This window comes from Maylandia zebra, linkage group LG13, assembly GCF_041146795.1.
Source record: "Maylandia zebra isolate NMK-2024a linkage group LG13, Mzebra_GT3a, whole genome shotgun sequence".
In the NCBI taxonomy this organism is placed as follows: domain Eukaryota; kingdom Metazoa; phylum Chordata; class Actinopteri; order Cichliformes; family Cichlidae; genus Maylandia; species Maylandia zebra.
This window is the reverse complement of record NC_135179.1, coordinates 15,270,618-15,290,539: the sequence shown is the minus strand read 5'-3', so window position 1 is coordinate 15,290,539 and position 19,922 is coordinate 15,270,618. Positions and strand designations below refer to the sequence as shown.

General features: G+C 39.6%; 1 protein-coding gene across 2 annotated transcripts in view; it reads left to right on the top strand.

Moving 5' to 3' along the window:
- The window catches only part of LOC101485065 (SH3 and PX domain-containing protein 2A), a 61,149-nt gene that overhangs the window by 21,767 nt on the left and 19,460 nt on the right, over positions 1 to 19,922 (top strand). For both annotated transcript variants that reach the window (XM_004551549.6, XM_004551548.6), the window contains exons 5-7: positions 521 to 612; positions 7,675 to 7,706; positions 15,548 to 15,676. In XM_004551549.6, the coding sequence (XP_004551606.3) occupies positions 521 to 612; positions 7,675 to 7,706; positions 15,548 to 15,676 (253 nt within the window). The remainder of the gene's footprint in view (positions 1 to 520; positions 613 to 7,674; positions 7,707 to 15,547; positions 15,677 to 19,922) is intronic.

The window sequence follows — 19,922 nt, the reverse complement described above, 5'->3', positions numbered from 1 at the left end:
TTCCTGTCACCAATGTAAATAGGCAGCATATGAAGGAAACGAGGGAAATGGGGGCACGCAGGGGTAAAAACAAAAGAGAGACTAAGAATGAATCAGCAGACTTTAATTGTAGCAATGAGTGCAGATAGCTACCTGATCCTCTTATGCTTATTAGCCCACAGATGGGAATGTGGGGCAGGTGTGTTGCCAAGTGTGGCAGCAGTTTCTCATTTATTGGACCTGAAATGAATGAATGAAAGCACAAAGCTTTCTTGAAAATACAGATTACATGAGGGTGTCTTTTTAATTTCAATCAAACTGAGGTCTGTGTTTTTCTCTTTGTTTTAACCCTCTCTCTCTGTGCTCAGAGCCTTCTTCCTTCCCCTGCACACCCTCCACATCTCTGCCTGGTTTTCTCATGTGACTGGGTAGTGACTAAGTGTTATAAACCAGTTACTCAGTCCAAACTGACACACATTAGTGTGACCTTTTATTGTTTTTATTGGAATCAGTAGCTTTCTCCCACCCTTCTCTCTCCTAGGCTCTGATGAAACTTCCCACCCACATTTCCCAAAGTGAGGAGGTCCTTCAGTTCTTTGAGACTAAGTCAGAAGACCTCAACCCTCCCACAGAGTGAGTAACTATAACTATGTGCTAGAAATCACAAGCTGTTATTGAGCATTGGCATTGTATGCATGAACTGTTAGACGCCAAACATTGCCCTCTGGTGGGATGTGAACATTGGATATGGAAGCAAACTGAATGTGTGTGGCTCAGCAGCTGCCTTTAATTCGTGCTGACCCATCCTGATCCAGAGGCTTTGCTTTGTCAGGGATGATTGATTGATCTGGCTCCAAGAAGCCCTGCTTTTTATTAATAATGATTTCTTGGAGGTGACACCTGATGCCAGAACAAATGGGGAAGGATTAGCAGTGTAACGACAGCACGTCGGAGTTCACGTCTCAGGGCAGATAAGGCTCTCAGGCGAGCCATTTATCATACTCAGTTCAAAGTCAGAGTGGGAGTAAATCTGGCCTGGCTGCAATATCACTCATTGTCTACATTTTGTTCTTTCCGTTAGATTTATGTTCAGTCATATGTCTGGGATATTATATTTTTATCAGCAATGTGGGCCCATCACCTCTAACCTCTAATACCCCTGCATGTTAATCTCACTTCAAAGTGAGAGGCTCCCTTAATCTCAGAGACAGTCCAGCGTAGCTTAAATTAATATCTTAAAGTATAATACCCGCTGCCCAAGTTGTTTTTTTACTCCTGGGGTGGTCTGGGCAATTCACAGAAAACATGTTCTTTTTATGCTCTAAAATTATGATATTTAACACCCAGCTGTGAAACAAATAGTTTTTCTAAATATTTAATATGTTAAAAATGTAAAAGAACCATTCTGCTGTCCTGTTCGGCTAATTTATTTAATTACAAATAATGGTTTTAGAAGTGTTTATTTGTGAAACGAAAAACCTTGCTGTAGATTTAATAGAGCTTCACTCACACTCACTGAAACACGATGAAACAGATGAAAGAGGTCATGAAAGCAATTAAAAATGCGTCCAATCAACCTAGAAAATTGGTCCTGTCATGACATTTCCTTCCACACCGTTCAAACATGCCCTGCAAACAGCCTCGATAGAGATGCACTGTTGCTCATGTCCAAGCCTGTTGATGCTACTGCCATCTAACGTTCAACAGTGGTCACTGCACAGGAAAAAAACACAGGTACTGTTTTGCTTGTCACAAGAGGGAGCCACATGATTGGTTAAAAATTACAAGACGTTTCTATAGCATTTGGGTGAATGAAAGATGGTGCCTCATCCATCATAAATGCATGCCTCAGTCTGCGTTCAGTTTTCGATTGGGTTATTAGATTTATATTGATAATTAAATGTGTAGTATATTGGTGAAGTAAGCCTTGCAATCTTTTGAGTAAAGACACTAAAAGACACTACATATCTCTATCTATTGCTCTATCGATCTATCTATAAAGCTGTGTTTGGCTATATGGAAAGTTAGAAAAAAGGCAGATTTAATGAGAAAAAAACTCACCTGTGTTTATGCCTTCGGCTTTTTAACAATGCCATCGAAAAGGATTAACTAATATGTTGATACTTCTTAGACATCTGAATATTTCTTATTGTTAGGAAATCACTAAAAATGATTTTTCAGTGAGTGGTTGAAATGCAGTTAAACAAAAGGGATTCTTACAGTGCTTTCGCCCAATTCGTTCAAATTATGATATCCTCTTTTAAAATATTTCCAGACGGTTAATGGCCGAGAGCCACTGTATATTTCATAAGAAAGGGGAACTTTCAGAGAAGCTTTGAGACAAATTTGGAGAGACAGATGTTATAAATTTGTATAATAAAAACATGTTGTTGTTTTTTTTAGTAGTCTTACAAATCATCTTACATCCTGGAGTCCAAATTAGGTTGTGATAAGAAACATGCGGAAGACCTTTTGAAGTTAGAGTTCCTTTTTGAGAATGAATGCCAGTGGCTAAATATAAAATTAAAATTCAAAGTTTTAGTCATCGGTCTTTGAACACTTCAGTGTTTTACAGTGATGCAGAGTTGAAAGTGGATGTCTCTGCTGTTTGAAACACAGCAATTTAACTCATTTTGACATCAGTTAGCTTTAAGGTGTTTTGCTGGAGATAATACATTCTCCGCCAGCCTCTGTATTATTGTTGTTTAGTGAAAACTATCCATGGGCTGTATGTGCAGTGTGACTGCAGAAAGTTCCAGTTTATTAACCTCCGAGGGGAAATGTTTTCAGGACTCCCACCTCTGAGGCCAGCATCTACGGGAGTGTTGTGAAGTATAATTAAATCTAGTTAACAGGCACATATGCCCATAATGTCAATTTAAAATAACATTTTATCTTTCATACAGACAAATTAAGTTTACACCACGCCATCTCATTTTTCTTTTCTTTTTTCTTTTTGTTAACCAAGGAGCTTGGAAACTATCCTGATTCAATCAAGAGGGAAAAAAACAAAAAGGAGACGAGATACACCACCTGTTCTGTTGTATTTGTTCTTTCATTTATATAAAAGAATCACATACATTTAAAATATTAACAAAACAAATGTTAATAAAAAATAAAGAGAGAGTGATATTTGATTTTAAATTTCTCTTTTTGAACCAAGTGGTCCTATTCTAATATAAGAAGTCACCAAGAGGACACAATCACAGTGTTAATGTATGGGATGCAATACAATAGCAGCCTGCAGTAGTGATGTTACACATACACACTATATTTTAGCTTATATTATGCATAAGCTCTAAACAAATTCGGATTAAGATGTTATGATTCAGATCAGTCAGATTATCCAAGTATTGCTCGTACGAGAATTTTGGAACATTTGCAAATTTCGATCATATCCAAGAGAAATTAGTATCAGAAGTTACAAAATCATTAAAATCAAGATGACGCTAATGATCCACAATGATTCAGAGCAAAAGCTCTGTTGGCAAAGGAAAAGAAAATCTAACAGCGATGCAAGAAACAAAATTGCCTCCATAAGGTGTGACTTTGAAGGTCAGTCCTCCATCTTAACTTTAACTTCATTTAGTCACTTCTATGCATATGACAGATGAAGGAGGTTAATCATTTTCAACAGTGAAATAGTTGAATTTTGTTTAAATTCTTATCACTTTTGCAGCATCAGTTCAAAACATATAATGTTTTTGTAGAAAATCGGTGGCCCCTTTCTTCCTGATATATGTATGTGGATGTAAACACAAGCAATTTGGGAAGAAAATGTCCTGACTAACCTCCTTTACCTTAATTATAGTTGTTACATGCCAAACCCTAACCTTAATCTCAGCCAAAACACGTGTGACAGCTTGCTTTTTGTACTTAACTGGAGGGTGAGCCCTCACATTGGGATTGCATATACAGAACATGATTAATACAACAAAAGGCAAAGGATTTTAAAAAGTTATGAAACGCAGTTGTTCTTTACAGCTTAAGTCTTAATTCGACATCATTGTTTCACCACAAGGAGAGTAATTAGTGGTTGATACACAGTCAAACTAACATTCTTTTAACCTGACATCAGTGTGTGATCATAGCCAAGCTTTGCTGGAGATTGGGGCCAGTACGCATGAGGTTGACTGCAGCAGTGTGTGTGCCTTTGTGAGGATTTGAGTCAACCTCACCACCTTTTTTTTTTTTTGTTACAGGATATGCACAGAAACGGTGTAGTAAGAGATTATGTGCAAATCACAACCCTATCGTAATGGATTGCTGCTCAATGATGTCGACCCATTGACTCGAGCTCGAGGTTACTCCTGCAGAGGTTAATCCGAGGTCGTGCAGAAGTGTCTGTGTGCTGAAGAAAGGCAGATACCTCAGTCCTCTGGCTTGGATGAAAAATGCGAGCACTAATATCTTACACATTCCTTTTTTGTAATAGGCCCACCTACAAAGAGTTTGCAGTTATGTGCAAACAGATGGTCACTCCCAACTCAAGCTTCAGATGGATTCTCACGGGTTTGAATTTTTAATGATGTGTTCAGTGCTAGTGCGTGTGTCCTGCACTGTATGTGCGTCCTGGTCTGAATGATGAAACTAAAGCTTTATGGCTTGAAAAGACTATTTTTCAGCTTCTTGTGTATTTAGAGGTTGAAATTTACCTCTAAATACACAAGCACAGTCTTAAACTTTTAATAGTGTTTGGACATATTTTCGTTCCCCTTGCCTTCCTCTCACCTATTAGATTTTACTGGTGATAAGAGGAAAGTACACAAAGCCAGGACTGTGTGCTCAGTCTCCTCTTGGGAGAGATATTACTCCACCTCTGTGCTACAGGTCACAAGCAAGCAGGGCATGTCAAGAGTCTCCTTTATCTCCACTTTTCTTCCCCGCCTTACTTCAGTTTCATCTCTGCCCAAGCAGATTTTGGCAAAATAAAAACAAATGAAGACATCTTTAAAATAATTAAGAAATATTTAACATCTATAACAATTTTACACATAGGAAAATCTGAAACCAATGGAATAACACACACTTTCCACATCTCCCTAGTACTGGGTTGGAGCCCTTTTTGCCTTCAGAATTGCCTCAGTTCTTTGTGGCACAGGATCAACAAGGCGATGGAAATATTCCTTAGATTTTGGCCATCCTTGAAATGATAGCATCACACAGTTGCTGCAGATTTGTTGGCTACACATCCAAGTTGTGAGCCTCCTATTCCACCACATCCCAAAGGTGTTCTGCTGGATTGAGATCTGGAGTTTGAGTGCAGTGAACTCATTGTCAGGTTCAAGAGTCAGTTTGGGATAATTTGAGCTTTGTGTTATTCTGCTTGAAGCAGCCATCAGAAGATCGGTAGATTGTATAGATGAACGTGGTCAGCATGCTGAGATAGAGCATTTAAAGGATTCTCAACTGCAACTAAGGCACCCAAAGTGTGCAAAGAAAATGGACCTACATCACTATGAGCAGTGTGAATCGCTGATACATGCTTTTTACATGCTATTTACATTAAATTCTGACCCTACTATCTGAATGTTGCAGCAGAAATTGAGACTCATCAGACCAGGTGACATGTTTCTCATTTCTATTGTACAATTTTTGTGAGAATTGTAGCCTCCGTCTAGAGTTCTTAGCAGACAGTAGTTGCACACTGTGTAGTTTTCTGCCCCTGTTCTTCTTCAAGGTTTTGCATTTACAGATGCTCTTCTGCATAGACTGGTGGCGACGAGTGATTACTTGAGTGACTGTTGTCTTCCTATGAGCTCAAAGCAGCCTGCCCATTCTCCTCTGACCTCTGACCCTAGATGTGTTTTCCTTATAAAGTTGGGGTTTTAAAGTTTCCCATTGTTAGTTGGACTATGCATTTTTAATTAATCCACAGCTTTGTTTATGTGGCTTGGCACAAAAGTTTAACTTTGTTTTTTGTTCTGTTCATCAATCTTATCGAAAGATATGACATTTATATTGCTGATGAACGATTAATGATTTTTCTTACGCCGTCGAAATTCAGTTCATGGCCTTTTTGTTTCAGTGTCAGTTTAGTCAGTCTATTATTTAATCTTTTAATCAATCTAATGTATAAGCAATTCATTATTATAATTGTCTCATAAATTATCTGTGTTTACTTTGCTCATTCATCGGGGAAAAAGAGAAATTGTGCCGATATTATTTTATCACGAATATATATATATATATTTTACATTATTTCATTATATAGATGTAAAACAAATGCGAAATAGCTTATTTGTACAGCAGTGTCAAATAATCTACTTTGAAAATTGCAGGGTTTTTTTGGTAACTTGGTTCAATCAAACACTGAGTATTGATGAACAGACTGTAACCTGGCAAACGTTGGACAGGTTTTATCCAAACATGTGCTCATATCCATAACTGGCTGTGGCTCCAGTCCTGCTGCTGGCCCTCCATAGAGCCAGGTGTCTGCTTCCATCTGTGTCAAAACTCAACTTCTCCTCGGTGTTTTCTCTCTGCAAGTTAACTAAACCAGGGCATAACACTCAGCCCGAACTTCCTAAAATGGTCTGGCCTGAAATGTTTATGCATTTCCACTTTATAAACAAATTCCCATCAAACTGAATGGAGTAATTATGTGAAGTACCATCACTTGTGTGCCTGCATGCAATTAATGAAGCGTGAGTGCTCCAATTGAATCAACAAACCTATAATGAATTAATTAAAAACTATTCATCATTTATTTATTGCCTGTCTCTAAATGACAAATTTCCGTCAGTGTGAAAGAGGCTGAATAGAACAACGGTGACAATTGGAAATTAGGCTAATGACCTGTTCTGCTGTAATACGAGGTGGCCGTCACAAATCAACGCTCATTTTTTTGAGAGAATGCGTACAAATAAAGAAACCACAAACAGTTCAGGAAAGCATTTTAACGAATTCAACAGCGCATGCACTGCATTTAAAAAAATAGAGAAAAAAACGCTTTACTTGAGTAAATTAAACACATAAATTCTCTATTGCTGTTACCTGCAGCTTGGTACTCTATTTGGTAGACTTTGCATGTGTTTTCACAAGTTGCAGTACACTGAGTGGGAAAAGTGCATATAGTATTTTGACAAAGTAAACATAAATATCCCATCTCTGCTGATTAAGCTCAGCTTTTTGAGCAGCGCAGTAAGCGTGGGTGCAGTGAAGGGATAGTCGCTGCTCTGTGACCTTCATGAGTGTCAAAGCACAGAGCAGGTTCATTGACACTAGCTCGCTTCCTTTCAGTGTTTTTTTCTGCAGTTCATAGTTCGGAACAGAAAGATGCTTTCACATCTTAAGATGAATGGGACTTAAAGGGGGATATGATACTGTTGTAAAGTCAATAAACGCTGTTCTGTTAAATAGAGGCAGCTGCATTCCCCTCATGTACAACATATCTGGCTTTTTAACAGAAATATACACACATTGGCTAAAAGGGCCGATGGGTTCCTTTGTTGCTGTCCTTGACACACTTATTGTGCGACTCACTCATACGTATCCCACCCTGTCTCCCTCCCACTGGTAGTGGGTCAAGTTCTTCATGCATTCTCAGCGAGGGTTTGGCTGATACTTGTGTGCCAACTGTACTTGGATGGTCCCGGGCAAAGATTCAGCTGTAACCAGTCATATAAATGCTCTGGCCTTTCTTGCTTACACACTCATTCTGACCATGTTGCTCTGCTGTTGTTTCTTTTGCAGAGACTGTGGAGGCACTGGCAAACGTAAATCGGGTAAGAAAATATCCTTATGTTAATTTTCATGGGTTTTAAAAAAGTTGTACCGCTTTAAATTTAAAAGAAAAGGCAACTCCTGCAATTCTACCTGTCAAAGTCTTAAGGAGTCTTAGAACTGAAAATGAGATCAGTGTTTGTTGATAATGGAAAAAAATTGATATCTCTTGTGGGGGCTTAAGAAGATAGATGACCTCAGTAAGACGATAAAGATTTTAATATATCAGTAAATATATGATATTAATATTTTCAGCTTCGATAGCAATGCTAAATGTTTTTTTCTGCTTCTTTAATTGCAGAATTTGCTTCCTTTCATTGCCCCATGTGACAGTAAATTGATTATATTTGGTTTTAGGCCTCTCTGGAGACTAAACAATCGGAATCTCTCAATTAATCAAGAAAATAAGTTGCAGATTAGCTGGTTATGAAGATAACTGTTTGGGGCAGTTTAGAAATAAAACTATTAAATAAATAACATGTACATTTCTGGTTGTGCTGCTGTGAATTATGTGTTGTTTTCTTTTTTCCAAACTGTCCGCCATGAGTGTGACTCTGGTGCCATAAACAATCCTGTGGTATTATTAAATGGTCAGGAAAACAGTGTAATGTGGGCGAGACCACCTGTCTGTGCCTCTGCATTTGCATTGCCAGAATAGGCCGTTGCATTAATATTTTGTGTGTTAGAGTGCTGAGTGACTCAGCTGAGCATGGGGATACGAGCGTAGGAGGTGGCAGGAAAAGCATGAGAGGAGTTTTAGTGAACAGCTGTCCAGTTCTTGTGCATGCATCCACTTGCGTGCTCGAAGTCTCAGAATACCCGCACGCGTTACAAATTACACGTTCGTCCTGCAATCAGATGTAAAGTTGCTTTGGCAATCCCTTCCTGCAGTCTGCCGCAGTTACATACGGCATAGCTGGGCTATAAAAGCTCCTAGGAAGTTAATTTTCTGTGGGTGATCCACTCTGAGGAAAAGCTGCACTGGAATTGTCACCAAACGAAATAAGACCCCAGCCTAATTTCATTATGCGTTCCACGGTATTGAGGCTTTATGTAACAGTGAATTCCAGCTACATACTGGAATGGAAAAAATTGTCGTATTTCAGCTGTGTGTGTCTGTGCGTGTTGCCTGCATTCAGTCTGTGCAAGATATTAGATTGGCTTCCAGTTATATTCATATCAGTTGCCTGGAAAGTTTTATCATGTAGTAGCTGTCCTTTTTATTTTGAATAATTTAGTTAGATCTAAAATTGATCTGTTTTGCAGACTTTATTATATGCATGTATTTGTTCTTATTTTAAACATTTTTTTGGGTTCAAGTCTTATTAATCAAAGCACAATAATACACTTTATATCTGGTACGTATGCTGGTTTGTTATTCATACTGTTTTAAGCTCCCCATACTTGATCTTGAAGCCCCCCAGTATAGTCCCCATGCTGGACATTAGTGGTTAAAGATGGATATTTCTCTTTCAAAGCAGGACAGCAGATAAGTGCAGTGAGTCTGTGGTGAATTTCTGCTGTAGCTGCAGCTTATGTATTCCATAATTACACGTTGCAGGTTTCCCTTAAGAGTTTACTGATCCCCTGCCTAAAACAGAGAATGTAACCCCTCACCACAAAACTTTGAGCGATTAGAGGTTTGATTTGGAACGCTGTTTACCTGGGAAGAGAAGAAAACAGGAACAGCACACTCACAGATGATCATTCACTTTTGTTTTGTTATCATCTTTGGCTTCGTGACAGTTCTGTCATCATTTGCTGTGTTGGGATTTTAAAAAATGTTCTTCTTCTCTTTTTGTGTTTTTTGGTAGAGCTGATACTAGATGGGGGGTAGTGAAAAGAAGTGTAGTGAAAGGAAATTGTGTTATATAAACTGGGGATCTCATCTGTCATGTGTTTTCAGTAAAATTCAGACCCACATCTCATTTCTTGTTTATGACTCACGCTTCTGGAGCCCTGCAAGATCGAAGCAGTGATTGATTCTGCATCATAGCCTTGCAACAATCTACACGAGATTCAAAGAAAGCCATGCCATTTTTTTTTAGCATATAATGGATTTGTCAGGGCTGACTGCCGATACTCAGCTGGTCAGCATGAATCACTGTTAGGTGAAGAGACACACTGTCAGAAGCGAACCTCTAAAGGAAACAGGATCAACTGCTGCTTACTGTGCTCATAGGATGCCGAAGTTCAGGAGCTTAAAATATTTAGTATTTATGTGCGTTCAGAAAGAGAGCTGGCTGACCAGAAGACAGATAGAAATTGAGTAGGAAAGAAAGAAATGGAGCGCTCGAGGGTGTAGTGCATGTGAAAAGCAGCTGGAGAGGAGAGGAGGTTTACGTGGCAAGTGGAAACCATGTCAGTGCTGCGCAAAGGCCCAGTGAGTGTGTTTATGTGTGCAGACTTGCTGTCTTTATTTGAGCTGCAGGTCTCTCAGGACCTACGGGGGTGCATATGTGTGGATGAGGTTGTGTCTGTGAGGGAGTTTACATACTACATGTAGTATGCATGGGTGTACGTGTGCGCGTGTTGGAAGGAATCTGGTAACAAGTCAGATGGTGGGTGGGTCAAGAGGGCCGTGTGTTTGTTTGTGTTTGCAGATGGATGTGATTTTTAAACTGGCATAGGAAATCATTAAGGCAAATGAGGACTTCCAAACCACTTTAACAGCCGTACGCTGCTTCAGCAAGCTTCCCTGTCAATGACAAGCTATTGAATACTGGGCATTTTTGTTCAGTCGTACATAATTATGCAGTACATGAAATGTGTTAAGGTTTAAATCAAATGTCGATCAAACAGATGTTTTTTTTTATTAGTTGTTGTCATATAACAGCTCATTTCATGCACAGATTTCTAGGTTTGGTGTAGAATTTTTTTCCATTTCTCCTGAACTCTGGCCCCTGCAGCACAGAACAGATACAGTACAGGATGCACGGTTTCTGATAAGAGATGACTAGTGACAGTTCTTCAAAGACTATACTGTTGAGGAAAAAAATTGCAAATGCATATTTTTTATTAGGATTTTGTGTAAGTAAAACCGAGGATCCATTATGTTTCTTTTTCCTTACGTTCTGTTTGTTCGGTGGTGCAGGCGTCAGATTTTCTACTGGAAAACCTGATGAAGTGGAGGAGTCTCGCTCATTAAATTAGCGGTTTGAATCTGATTCCAGTCTCTTTTTTTTCATATCAGCAACATCCAGTGAAGTTAAAGGTGCACTGTGGGTTGTTTTACACTGCCTCTAGTAGTGCTGTAGAGCAGTGTTTTTATGAGTGGGTCCCTGTTCTGTTGTTATCATGCGTATGTGGACAAAGATGCGGCTCACATGATACACAGCCTGGCAGTGATTTCATATTTTCCAATGATCAGCACTTGTTTTTGTGCACTTGTTTTTCAAGAAATGTAGCTTTGTGCCAAAAAAGGCAACAACACAGAGTGAAGTAACCCCCCCAAAAAAATATGTTTGATTCCTCCAGATCATCAGCTCTGTAGTTTTCATTCAATTTTTTTCAAAAGCAGAAACCCGTGTAGCAAATATAAACATACCGTGACTTTCAGTGTTTACCAAGTGGATCATGAGATATTTGGAACTCCAATAGTTTTATACTGCAGAGCTACGCTTTACTGCGAGAATCAGCAGGCAAAAGTGAGGATGATGAAGCTATTCAGCAGTTTCTAACTGAAATGTGAAGGCTGTCTAACTGAGATGATTTGGGTGAATGTTTCTGTACTATTTATTTGTGGTCTGCCTCTTTTCCCTTAGGGCCACATACTGATTCAATGACATGAGTACATCTGTACTACATTGAACAGCAGTTCTGTGTCCCTTTCTAATCCAGCTGCACATCTGCTGCTGATGAGCCAAACAAAGGCACTGCACTTTGCCAAATCTTCTCAACACGGTTCTGCTCTTACAAAGATACCCCAGGGTTAGAAATGTGGCACTAAAATATAACGACCTGTGCCAACCATGTTACCAAGCAAAAAGCTTGAAAAGCCTGAAAACCGTTTTTTAGGGAAAAAAAGAATGAGTAGACTAGACTCTCTGGCTTCCTCCTGTTGGTGATGAATTATTGCAAAGTTCCAAACTGTCATCATTCCTGGATGGAGCTGATGACGGAAGAATGGGGGTGGAGTTGGGGGTTGAATGGAGTTGGGACATTTGGGAGTGGAAGGGTGGGAGCAGGAAGCACGTGTATAAATAGGAGAGAGGAGAGATAAACACCGAGTGGTTAATATCTGATGGAAGCCGAGAAGAAAGGTAGGTCTGACAGGGAAATCGCACAGTGTGCACACTGTACCAGACACAATCCTCAGTTTTAAAACACTATATGAACCAAGTTTACAAAATAGACTTATTTTGTAAATGATGGCTCGCCCATAAAAATAAAACGTGTACAGAGGTCGAGCCAACTGTTTTTTTCATAAACTTATATAATACCAGAAATCCTTTTTTTCAACTACAACTATCGCCATCTGGTGGCTTTCAGATAGAAGGTGGATTTAACAAACTTCATGCTAGCTTCATTTTTCTGATCTGGATGCTACGTCCATGTTTTGTACTGTCTATGGTAACAAGACAGTTTTCACACTTGTAGCTCTTCTGACGCACTAACCAATCAATTAAGTTCACTCACAGTGTCACTTCTAATTTAACACAACAGAAAATAAAGCACATTCTGGGCAACTTAACAGTAATGTGACAATCATTAACAAGTTAATATGGCATAACATGCATAACGTGTTAGATAATGTTTCTGCACGTAGACACACATTTTAAAAGACTAAAATAAATACAGTGAAATGATACTTTTTAAATGTAGCCTATTTATTGTGCAAAATAGTTCAGCCTAATGAAAAATAGTTAGCCATGCTGCAGTGTATGTTGGTTCTGGGGTTGGTTATGCTTTTTGTTTAGAGGAACAAGTTTGTTCTTTCTGGTTTCCTCCACTTATACATACACATTCACAAAGATATAAACCTGATCAGGTGAGCTCTCAGGATATTACAGATACTACAGGGGCAGGATTACTTTTAGCTATTGATTAAAACATTTAAATATATTTTCTTTTTCAGCAGTGTTTGTTGTGAGTAGTGTTCATACACTCTGCAGCTGCCTTTCTTTTGCATATACTATGTATATATTTTAGTTGTTATGATCACTATGTTTCACTGTGTTGTCTGAAACACTGTTTTGTACACAGTTTGTATGATTCACATTTCGTACACTGTTTCGAAATTAGGCTTATCCTGTTCAAGTCTGCTTTTTTTTCCCCACACACATGTTCTTCTTGCTCTGTCTTCCTGCTGTTGCAAAACATTTCATTTCCTGAAAGAGGATGAAATATTAGCTTTTGTTTTTCAGGCCTGTTGACTTTACTGACAGAGTCTTTAGTCACTCAGGTCACAGATTTACGGTTTTCTCGCAGCAGCTGCTAATTGTGTGCTAAAGAAGGTTACATTTACGTCTTTTGACACAGAGTTTTATGAGCTCATGACCTGAGTATTATTTTCATCTGTCTTGAAAATGCATTGTTGACAAATGAGCCCTCTGTTTTCTTTTTCTTTGATAAAACAATGTCCAAGTTTGAAGATATTTGGAGGCGGGTTCCACAGAGGTCAGTGTTTTATTTCACAACCAGCAGTAGCTAAATCAACAGAATGAGTCTATGGCATTGCTGTTTATTAAAGCTATTTTAAATTACACTTGGTAAAAGTTATGCATGCTAATACATTTTAAAATCTGGACAGACCGAGCACAGGGATGATGCCTGGAAACATTTAAATTGTCCTCATGTTTTAACATTTTCTCCAGTCTACAAAATTTGTGATATTTGACAGATATGAAACATGATAGAAAACATATATAGTTGGAGATATTCCATAAATACAGGCGAAATTATAGACTTGAAATTACTCACTTACCCAGTACGCAGTAATTGCTCACATATCCTCATAGAGAGTTAATTGACCTGTGAGTTAAAACAAACCATTTAACAACACTTTTCTATTAATAGTGTCAAAATAAATAACTCTGCCTGCTGTACCAAAGTAACTACTGTCATATTATACAGTGAAGACTAAAAAGGCAATATTTATATAATATTCCTTCCATTGTTTCTGCACCCAATTTTGTGGTCTGACAAAACATCTTGCATAAATAACGTGAAGCTTCATAAACCGCAGCCCGACCACAGTAATCCAGTGTCAGACTCTTTGGCAGTTTCATCATGTGAGATGCTAATGGTGCTGAGTTCATCTATGTGAGTTATTAGCTCCTTGACATTTCAAGTGCAGTCCCTGAATTGAATGTGAAATATTATCCAGATTTAGAGAAATGTTAATCTCTAGTCTGCGGGACTGTAGCCAGGTGAGCTCTTTAGAGAAATGGCAGCTTAATCCGAACCTTCTCAATCATTCCTTATCTAAGGCTCAAATCTTCCATTTATCACACTGAACTTTTCTTATTTTCCATCATCAGGATACAAACCGAGTTGCTCTTTCCAGGAACTGTGATTACCCCATAAAAAGGCTTTTATTTGTATGTGCTTGGCTGTTTCTGTTAAACTAACCCTACTGATGGCAGTTAGTTAGAAGTTGGACCAGTGTGCCCACGAAGAGATGAGGATCTCCAGGAAGTTTGTTGGTATTTTGCTGATATTAAACCACCATTAAAGTAAACATCTGTTGCAACTGCAGTAATAGAGTAAACAGATATAATCTAGTGTGCACACAGAAGCTCCTCCTGTGTCCACACAGCTTTGAACTCGGTGATCAACAGAAGGTCTTGTTAATGTTTGAGCTCAGTGTCGCTGGCTTGTGACTAGATTCCAGCTGACACTTGTTAGACCTGCTTTAGTCCATTCAGGGATGCTTGTTTCAGAGATTGTTCCCGATTAAGGCTTCAGCCGGACTCAGTTATGTAAAGCGGGAACCAAAAAATGTTGCGGGTTGTCGGTTATGTACGATGCCTTCTTTAAATACCTTCACGAATGAAAACACATGTTTGCTACTTGAGAAAGCTGTGCTGGTGTTAGTTAATGAACCAAAATCTGGTGAGATGTTGACCCAGTTAGGAAACGAGTGCAAACCAAATCAACAAATCTAAGTCACTGCTGGCGCTTATATGGTTAACTCAGTTAAGTACACAGAGGAAGATTTCCATTGGCTGGGTTGCACGCTGTAGTCAGAGCTCTAGTGTTTCAAGGAGACAGAGGGCCATCCCTCTGAGCACAGCTCCAGCCCCTTCATCTGGTTCTATTTAAGGCCCCTTATGCCGACTCTTATGATTGGTGTACACAACCCCCCTACTCTTCCCCCAGTTCCAGCCCCAACTGAAGAGAAGGAGGCTTTTTAGCAGATGGTTTATTTTCCAAGGGAAACCATTTCTTTCTCCCACTCTACTGTCCTGTCCTCAGCTGGCTTTAGCTCACTTTTCTGTCACTTCTACACCTCCTTTTGCTTTCCCGTTGCTGCGAGCCTTTCCACTGTGTTCATGTGTCTATGTGTATCTACTGACTGGGAGTCAGCTTTGTTGGAGAAAACGGATAAAGTCCCTTTAGTAAAACAGAATGGATTTTCTGCACTTGAATGTCTGATCCTTTACTTCTTGGTGGGAGGTTCTTTTTTTCTAGACTGTCTCCTTTGCCCCTGATGTTGGGCTGGAGGGACATGCAGCTCTATGGCTAGACTTTGGGGAAGATGCACTGAACCTCGTGAATATTGTGATTGGCTAAGCTCTACAAACAAAGTGGCCTATGGCACAGCGAGTGCCCAACAGTCGTTCTCGTGGACCTATGGCTGGCAGCTGGCTGACAGCATGTTTTTTTCCATCAACCCCAGGTCTGGATGCTTCGGACCCCATGCTTCTGGAACAGTATGTGGTGGTGGCCAATTACGAAAAACAAGAGCCTGCAGAAATCAGTCTTCAAGCAGGCGAGGTGGTCGACGTCATTGAAAAGAGTGAGAGTGGTGAGTAATCAAAACAGATGCACAACAGTATTGAGCAAGAAAAAACAGCACGCATGCTATGTGTATGTAAAACACAAACATTCAGTATTCAGTCATATAGTTCCTCGAACACTCTGCCCTTTTCTGTATCTCGACTCTTTCACCTTCTTTGTCCGAAGCCTGCTAGCTGTTGCTCAGCCCCCATCTGGAGGCTCGCTTTGGCCTGCAGTCAGCCCTGTTTTTTCCCACTGTTGGTTTAGGCTGAGGGCCAGAATGTTGCCTCTAGCAAGAGGAATGTCTTCCAGACTCATATTAATTATTCAACCTCACTTTAATGGAAAGCCAGCAAGACATGCTGGATTTACAAATGCCAGCTGCAGAGAGTCCTTAGTCAGCTGTTTAACCTCTTGGAAGAGCTAGCAGACAGGGCCAAGATTACAAATTTAGGGTATATGTAATTTAGTTTGACAATACTGAATCTTTAATGCCAACATAAAGCACAGTCTCACGTTAGTCAGTGATTATTCTGTAGTACTCCCAGGACTGTTTTATCGTAGGTTGAAGAAGACAGTAGGACCTAATGAAGTATATAATTTATACATATGAAATGGATTACAAATAATATCACAAATTTAAACATGTGTCCTAAATATGCTCAAATATCAACGATGCCAGGTCTAAGCACGTGTCTGAATTTGCCACATGAAGCAGAGGAGGGACTGGAGAGAAATAAACCTGGTAACAGGGTCTGACGTCCAGCTTTAATGGTGTGCTGAGACAGTAAAACAGTAATCAGACTCATGTGTTCTTCAGCGGGAGGATGGCAAAAGAGAGATGGAGGAGGAAATAGTGAAGGGAAGGCAACTGGATTTAGGTTCCACTGTGGGTGTGATTGCCACAGTGGCCTTAAGGAAAAAGGTCCACAGAGTAGGATCACTTTGAAGTGTCATGTGTCCTGCCTTTGGGTTCATGTATTTGTTTTCATTCTCTGCTCCGGTAGGATTTCAACCCAATGGGGAGCCACTGTGAGGCGGATATTCCACCACCTTGAAGTCCTTTTATTGGGGGCCTTATACGAGTGCTTTTCTCCATGAATTTCAAGTGCATGGTCCTGTTTTTATTATGGGCCCCTTCACTTTTGTCTTTCAGCTGACCACTGTGCACTGTTGATCCATGTGAAACTCATGCACATCTCATTGCAGATTTATGATTTCCAGGTTTCCGTGTTATTGCTCTAACTTTGTTTCATGTTATTATTGCTTTGCTTGCCTCTCATCTCTGAAGCAGGCTATATTTTGCTGCCACTTTCACTTCAGCTCATTCATTCATCTCTGGTTAGATGGATTTCTTATGAGTTTCTAGAAAGCAAAATAGTAGACGGCAGGCTTTTGAAAACACATCTGAAGGCTATTTGACAGTTTTATTATACACTGACACTTCCACAGAGATCACAGAAGTATAACCCGCGTTCCTTACAATTTGCTGTGGAGACTGTTTCCAGCAGCACTGCTAGCGTTTAGGCTGAAATATCAACACCTTTCCAGTGGAAGCTGGCTAACTCTGCTCCATTTGGCTGGGTGACATCACTCTGTGTCCCTCTGCCAGCACTAACAAGACCAGGTGTGTGCTAAGAAGATTTCAGAGTTCATTTGATTTAGCATCCATTCCCTTGCAGTATAAGTACAAACCCTTTAATAGCTTCTGACAGATTGATCTGTGTATTACAGCTCTATGTAGTGAATTTGCTGAGTTAGAGGTACTAAAAGTGTCTGGTGTATTTGTTATGATAAAAGGGCTGTATGGATTTTCAATCTGGGCAGATTTAAAGCCGCATGAGTCCCCCTGTAGAGTCTTGGATGCAGTGAGTAGAAAACTTTGCCATCTAATTTTATATCAGCATCTAAAGGTGCAACAGCATGAGCTTATAATAGAGCCAGATCTAGAAATGGAAAAGTGCAGCTTTGTATTGTTTCTGCCATTCACCCAGTAACGTCAACCAAAGTCCTGCTGTTAAAGCTACTGCACCATAGACATTGGCTGTGACTCCTGCCCAGTGCAGTTATCGACTTTCCCTTACCTTGGATTAGATAATGTATGCCTCTGACGGGGCACTGAATCTAGGTCAGCCCTATAAGTGAGCTCCGCTTTCTCCACTTTTCCAACCTGCTATCCCAAGCCAAGCAAGTATTTTCCGTCGCCCTGGCTTGATGATATAGTTTGTGTTGTGGTCGTTGTTTCAGTTGGTACAGTAGTTTATACTGTCGGCTGTTTTTTGGGGTGTTTGAAGTGGGTGCAGTGTGTGGTAAATCAGCAAGGTGGCCCACTGATTCAGTTCTCTTGAATAATACTATTTACTAACACAGATGCAGGAAAACAAAAGCTTTCTTAGAAAATGATTGTTAAAGTTTAATAATTTTTTGTCCTCACTCTTTGTGAAGCTATTTTATTTGTCTTTTTTATGAGAGTTTGCCAGGGGGAGATGGTGGCTCAGGAGAAGAGAATAGTGCAGGGAGAAACTCGGAGAGAAAATGGAAAAAGCAATTTCCTGCCAAAGTTAGTGGTTCAGAGAGGTTGGTTCATTATAATGGCTTAATGGATCCTCCAGGATGCCTCCTCAGTTTACACTATATTGGAGAGATGTTAACCAAAGCTAAGCTAGCAGGCTTGTTGGTCAGTTCAGTTGCTCTGTATTCAGCGGTTTAAACTTTGCCTTTTAAAGGGCGACGTAGGAAAGGAAAAATAATTTGCAGACGCTTCTGGAAATATCATAATTATTGTGCTAAGCGTGTTGCCCTCAGTTCTGTGTTGACAATTTCTCTATGTGGATACCATCAGCTTTTAACGTCTCTCTTCTAAGGGTAGATTAGCATTTGTGAATTACGGTTTGCCACATGAACTCCAGGAATGTCTGTCTGCTGTGAAAAGATCGACTTACAGCATCCCTCCATCTCCCCAAAGACCCCCTGGCACCACCTATGTACAGTATGTTTTGTGTCTCTGCTGCTTCACCGGGCTTATATAGGCGGGGCGGGGTTAGAGGAATTTCAGACAAAACCTTAACTTTCACTTACAAGACAAGACATTTTTTTCCGAAAGTCACTTGTTGGCAAGAATGATTCAAAGTTTGACAAAGCTTCACAGAGAGACTGGAAAGTGACAGGGGTATTCCTGCAGGTGATGTTTGATGGCTTCACTGAAAGCCCACAAAGGCTGAACACACAGATTAAACGGGTCTGGCCCTCAGCGTGGCATGATAGATGGGCAGGATGTCTGCTCAACCTTCACATGGAAAAAACGTATTAATACAATACTGTCTGTCCTTCCTGTCTTTAGGCTGGAAGTAAGCTGATCTCAGGGTAAACCTCAGCAGGGACTCAGTGTTCAGATCAGCTAAATCTCCTTTATCTGGAGTTGACTCAAGAAACAGAGAGCAATCTGCAAAATTATACAAGGCTAACCCTCCAGGTTCACATTAATAATTCACCTTACATCTGTCCATTACCAGCCATTTCATTTTCTACAAATTCACTTTTCCAAGTTTGTGTGTTTTTCTGTCTGACCAGATGCAGCTTTCTGTACCATCTTTACAATGTCACTATACAATTTCACTACACTGTGTTTATGTGCTAAAAGAGAAATCATATCCTTCCTCGTTACTAAAACAGATTCTGAAGTATGATTTTACTAACCCAAAGTATAGCAACCATGGCCATTTGTCTTCAGAAAAACAACTGTAATCTCCACATTTAGACTTTTTTCTTTTCATCACTTTTTGTTTAACTAATTCTCTTAGCATTTGTCACTGAGCTGATCAGTTCTGAAAGTCATTATTAGTTAATATAGGACATCATCTAGTCTACAGTTCAGGGCCACTTTTCTTTGTTTCGTAATGCTGTAAATTCTTTCACTGAAAACTATCTCCTGTGCTTTCTCTCTGTCTTTGGAGTTTTCCAGTTTTAATACTATAAATAGCAAATGTGTTTTGTGTTTCCTGTTTGCTTAAATAAGCAAGTTCTTCCATAAAAAAACACCAAAAGGAAAAAAAAAGAAATCTGGTGAGCAGCATTTGTTTCCACAACTATGTCAGTCTGCTGTCGCCTAAAACCCTCAGAACTAGTTTTCAGCCTTATCTCCTTAACTGCTTTAAATGACATTTTATGCCTGTGATTAAATCTGTTAATTTGTTGTAATTTAACATAGAGTAATACACCAATTCATGATTTTTCCACTTAACTGAATTAGATGTGAAAGCTAACACCAGTTTAGT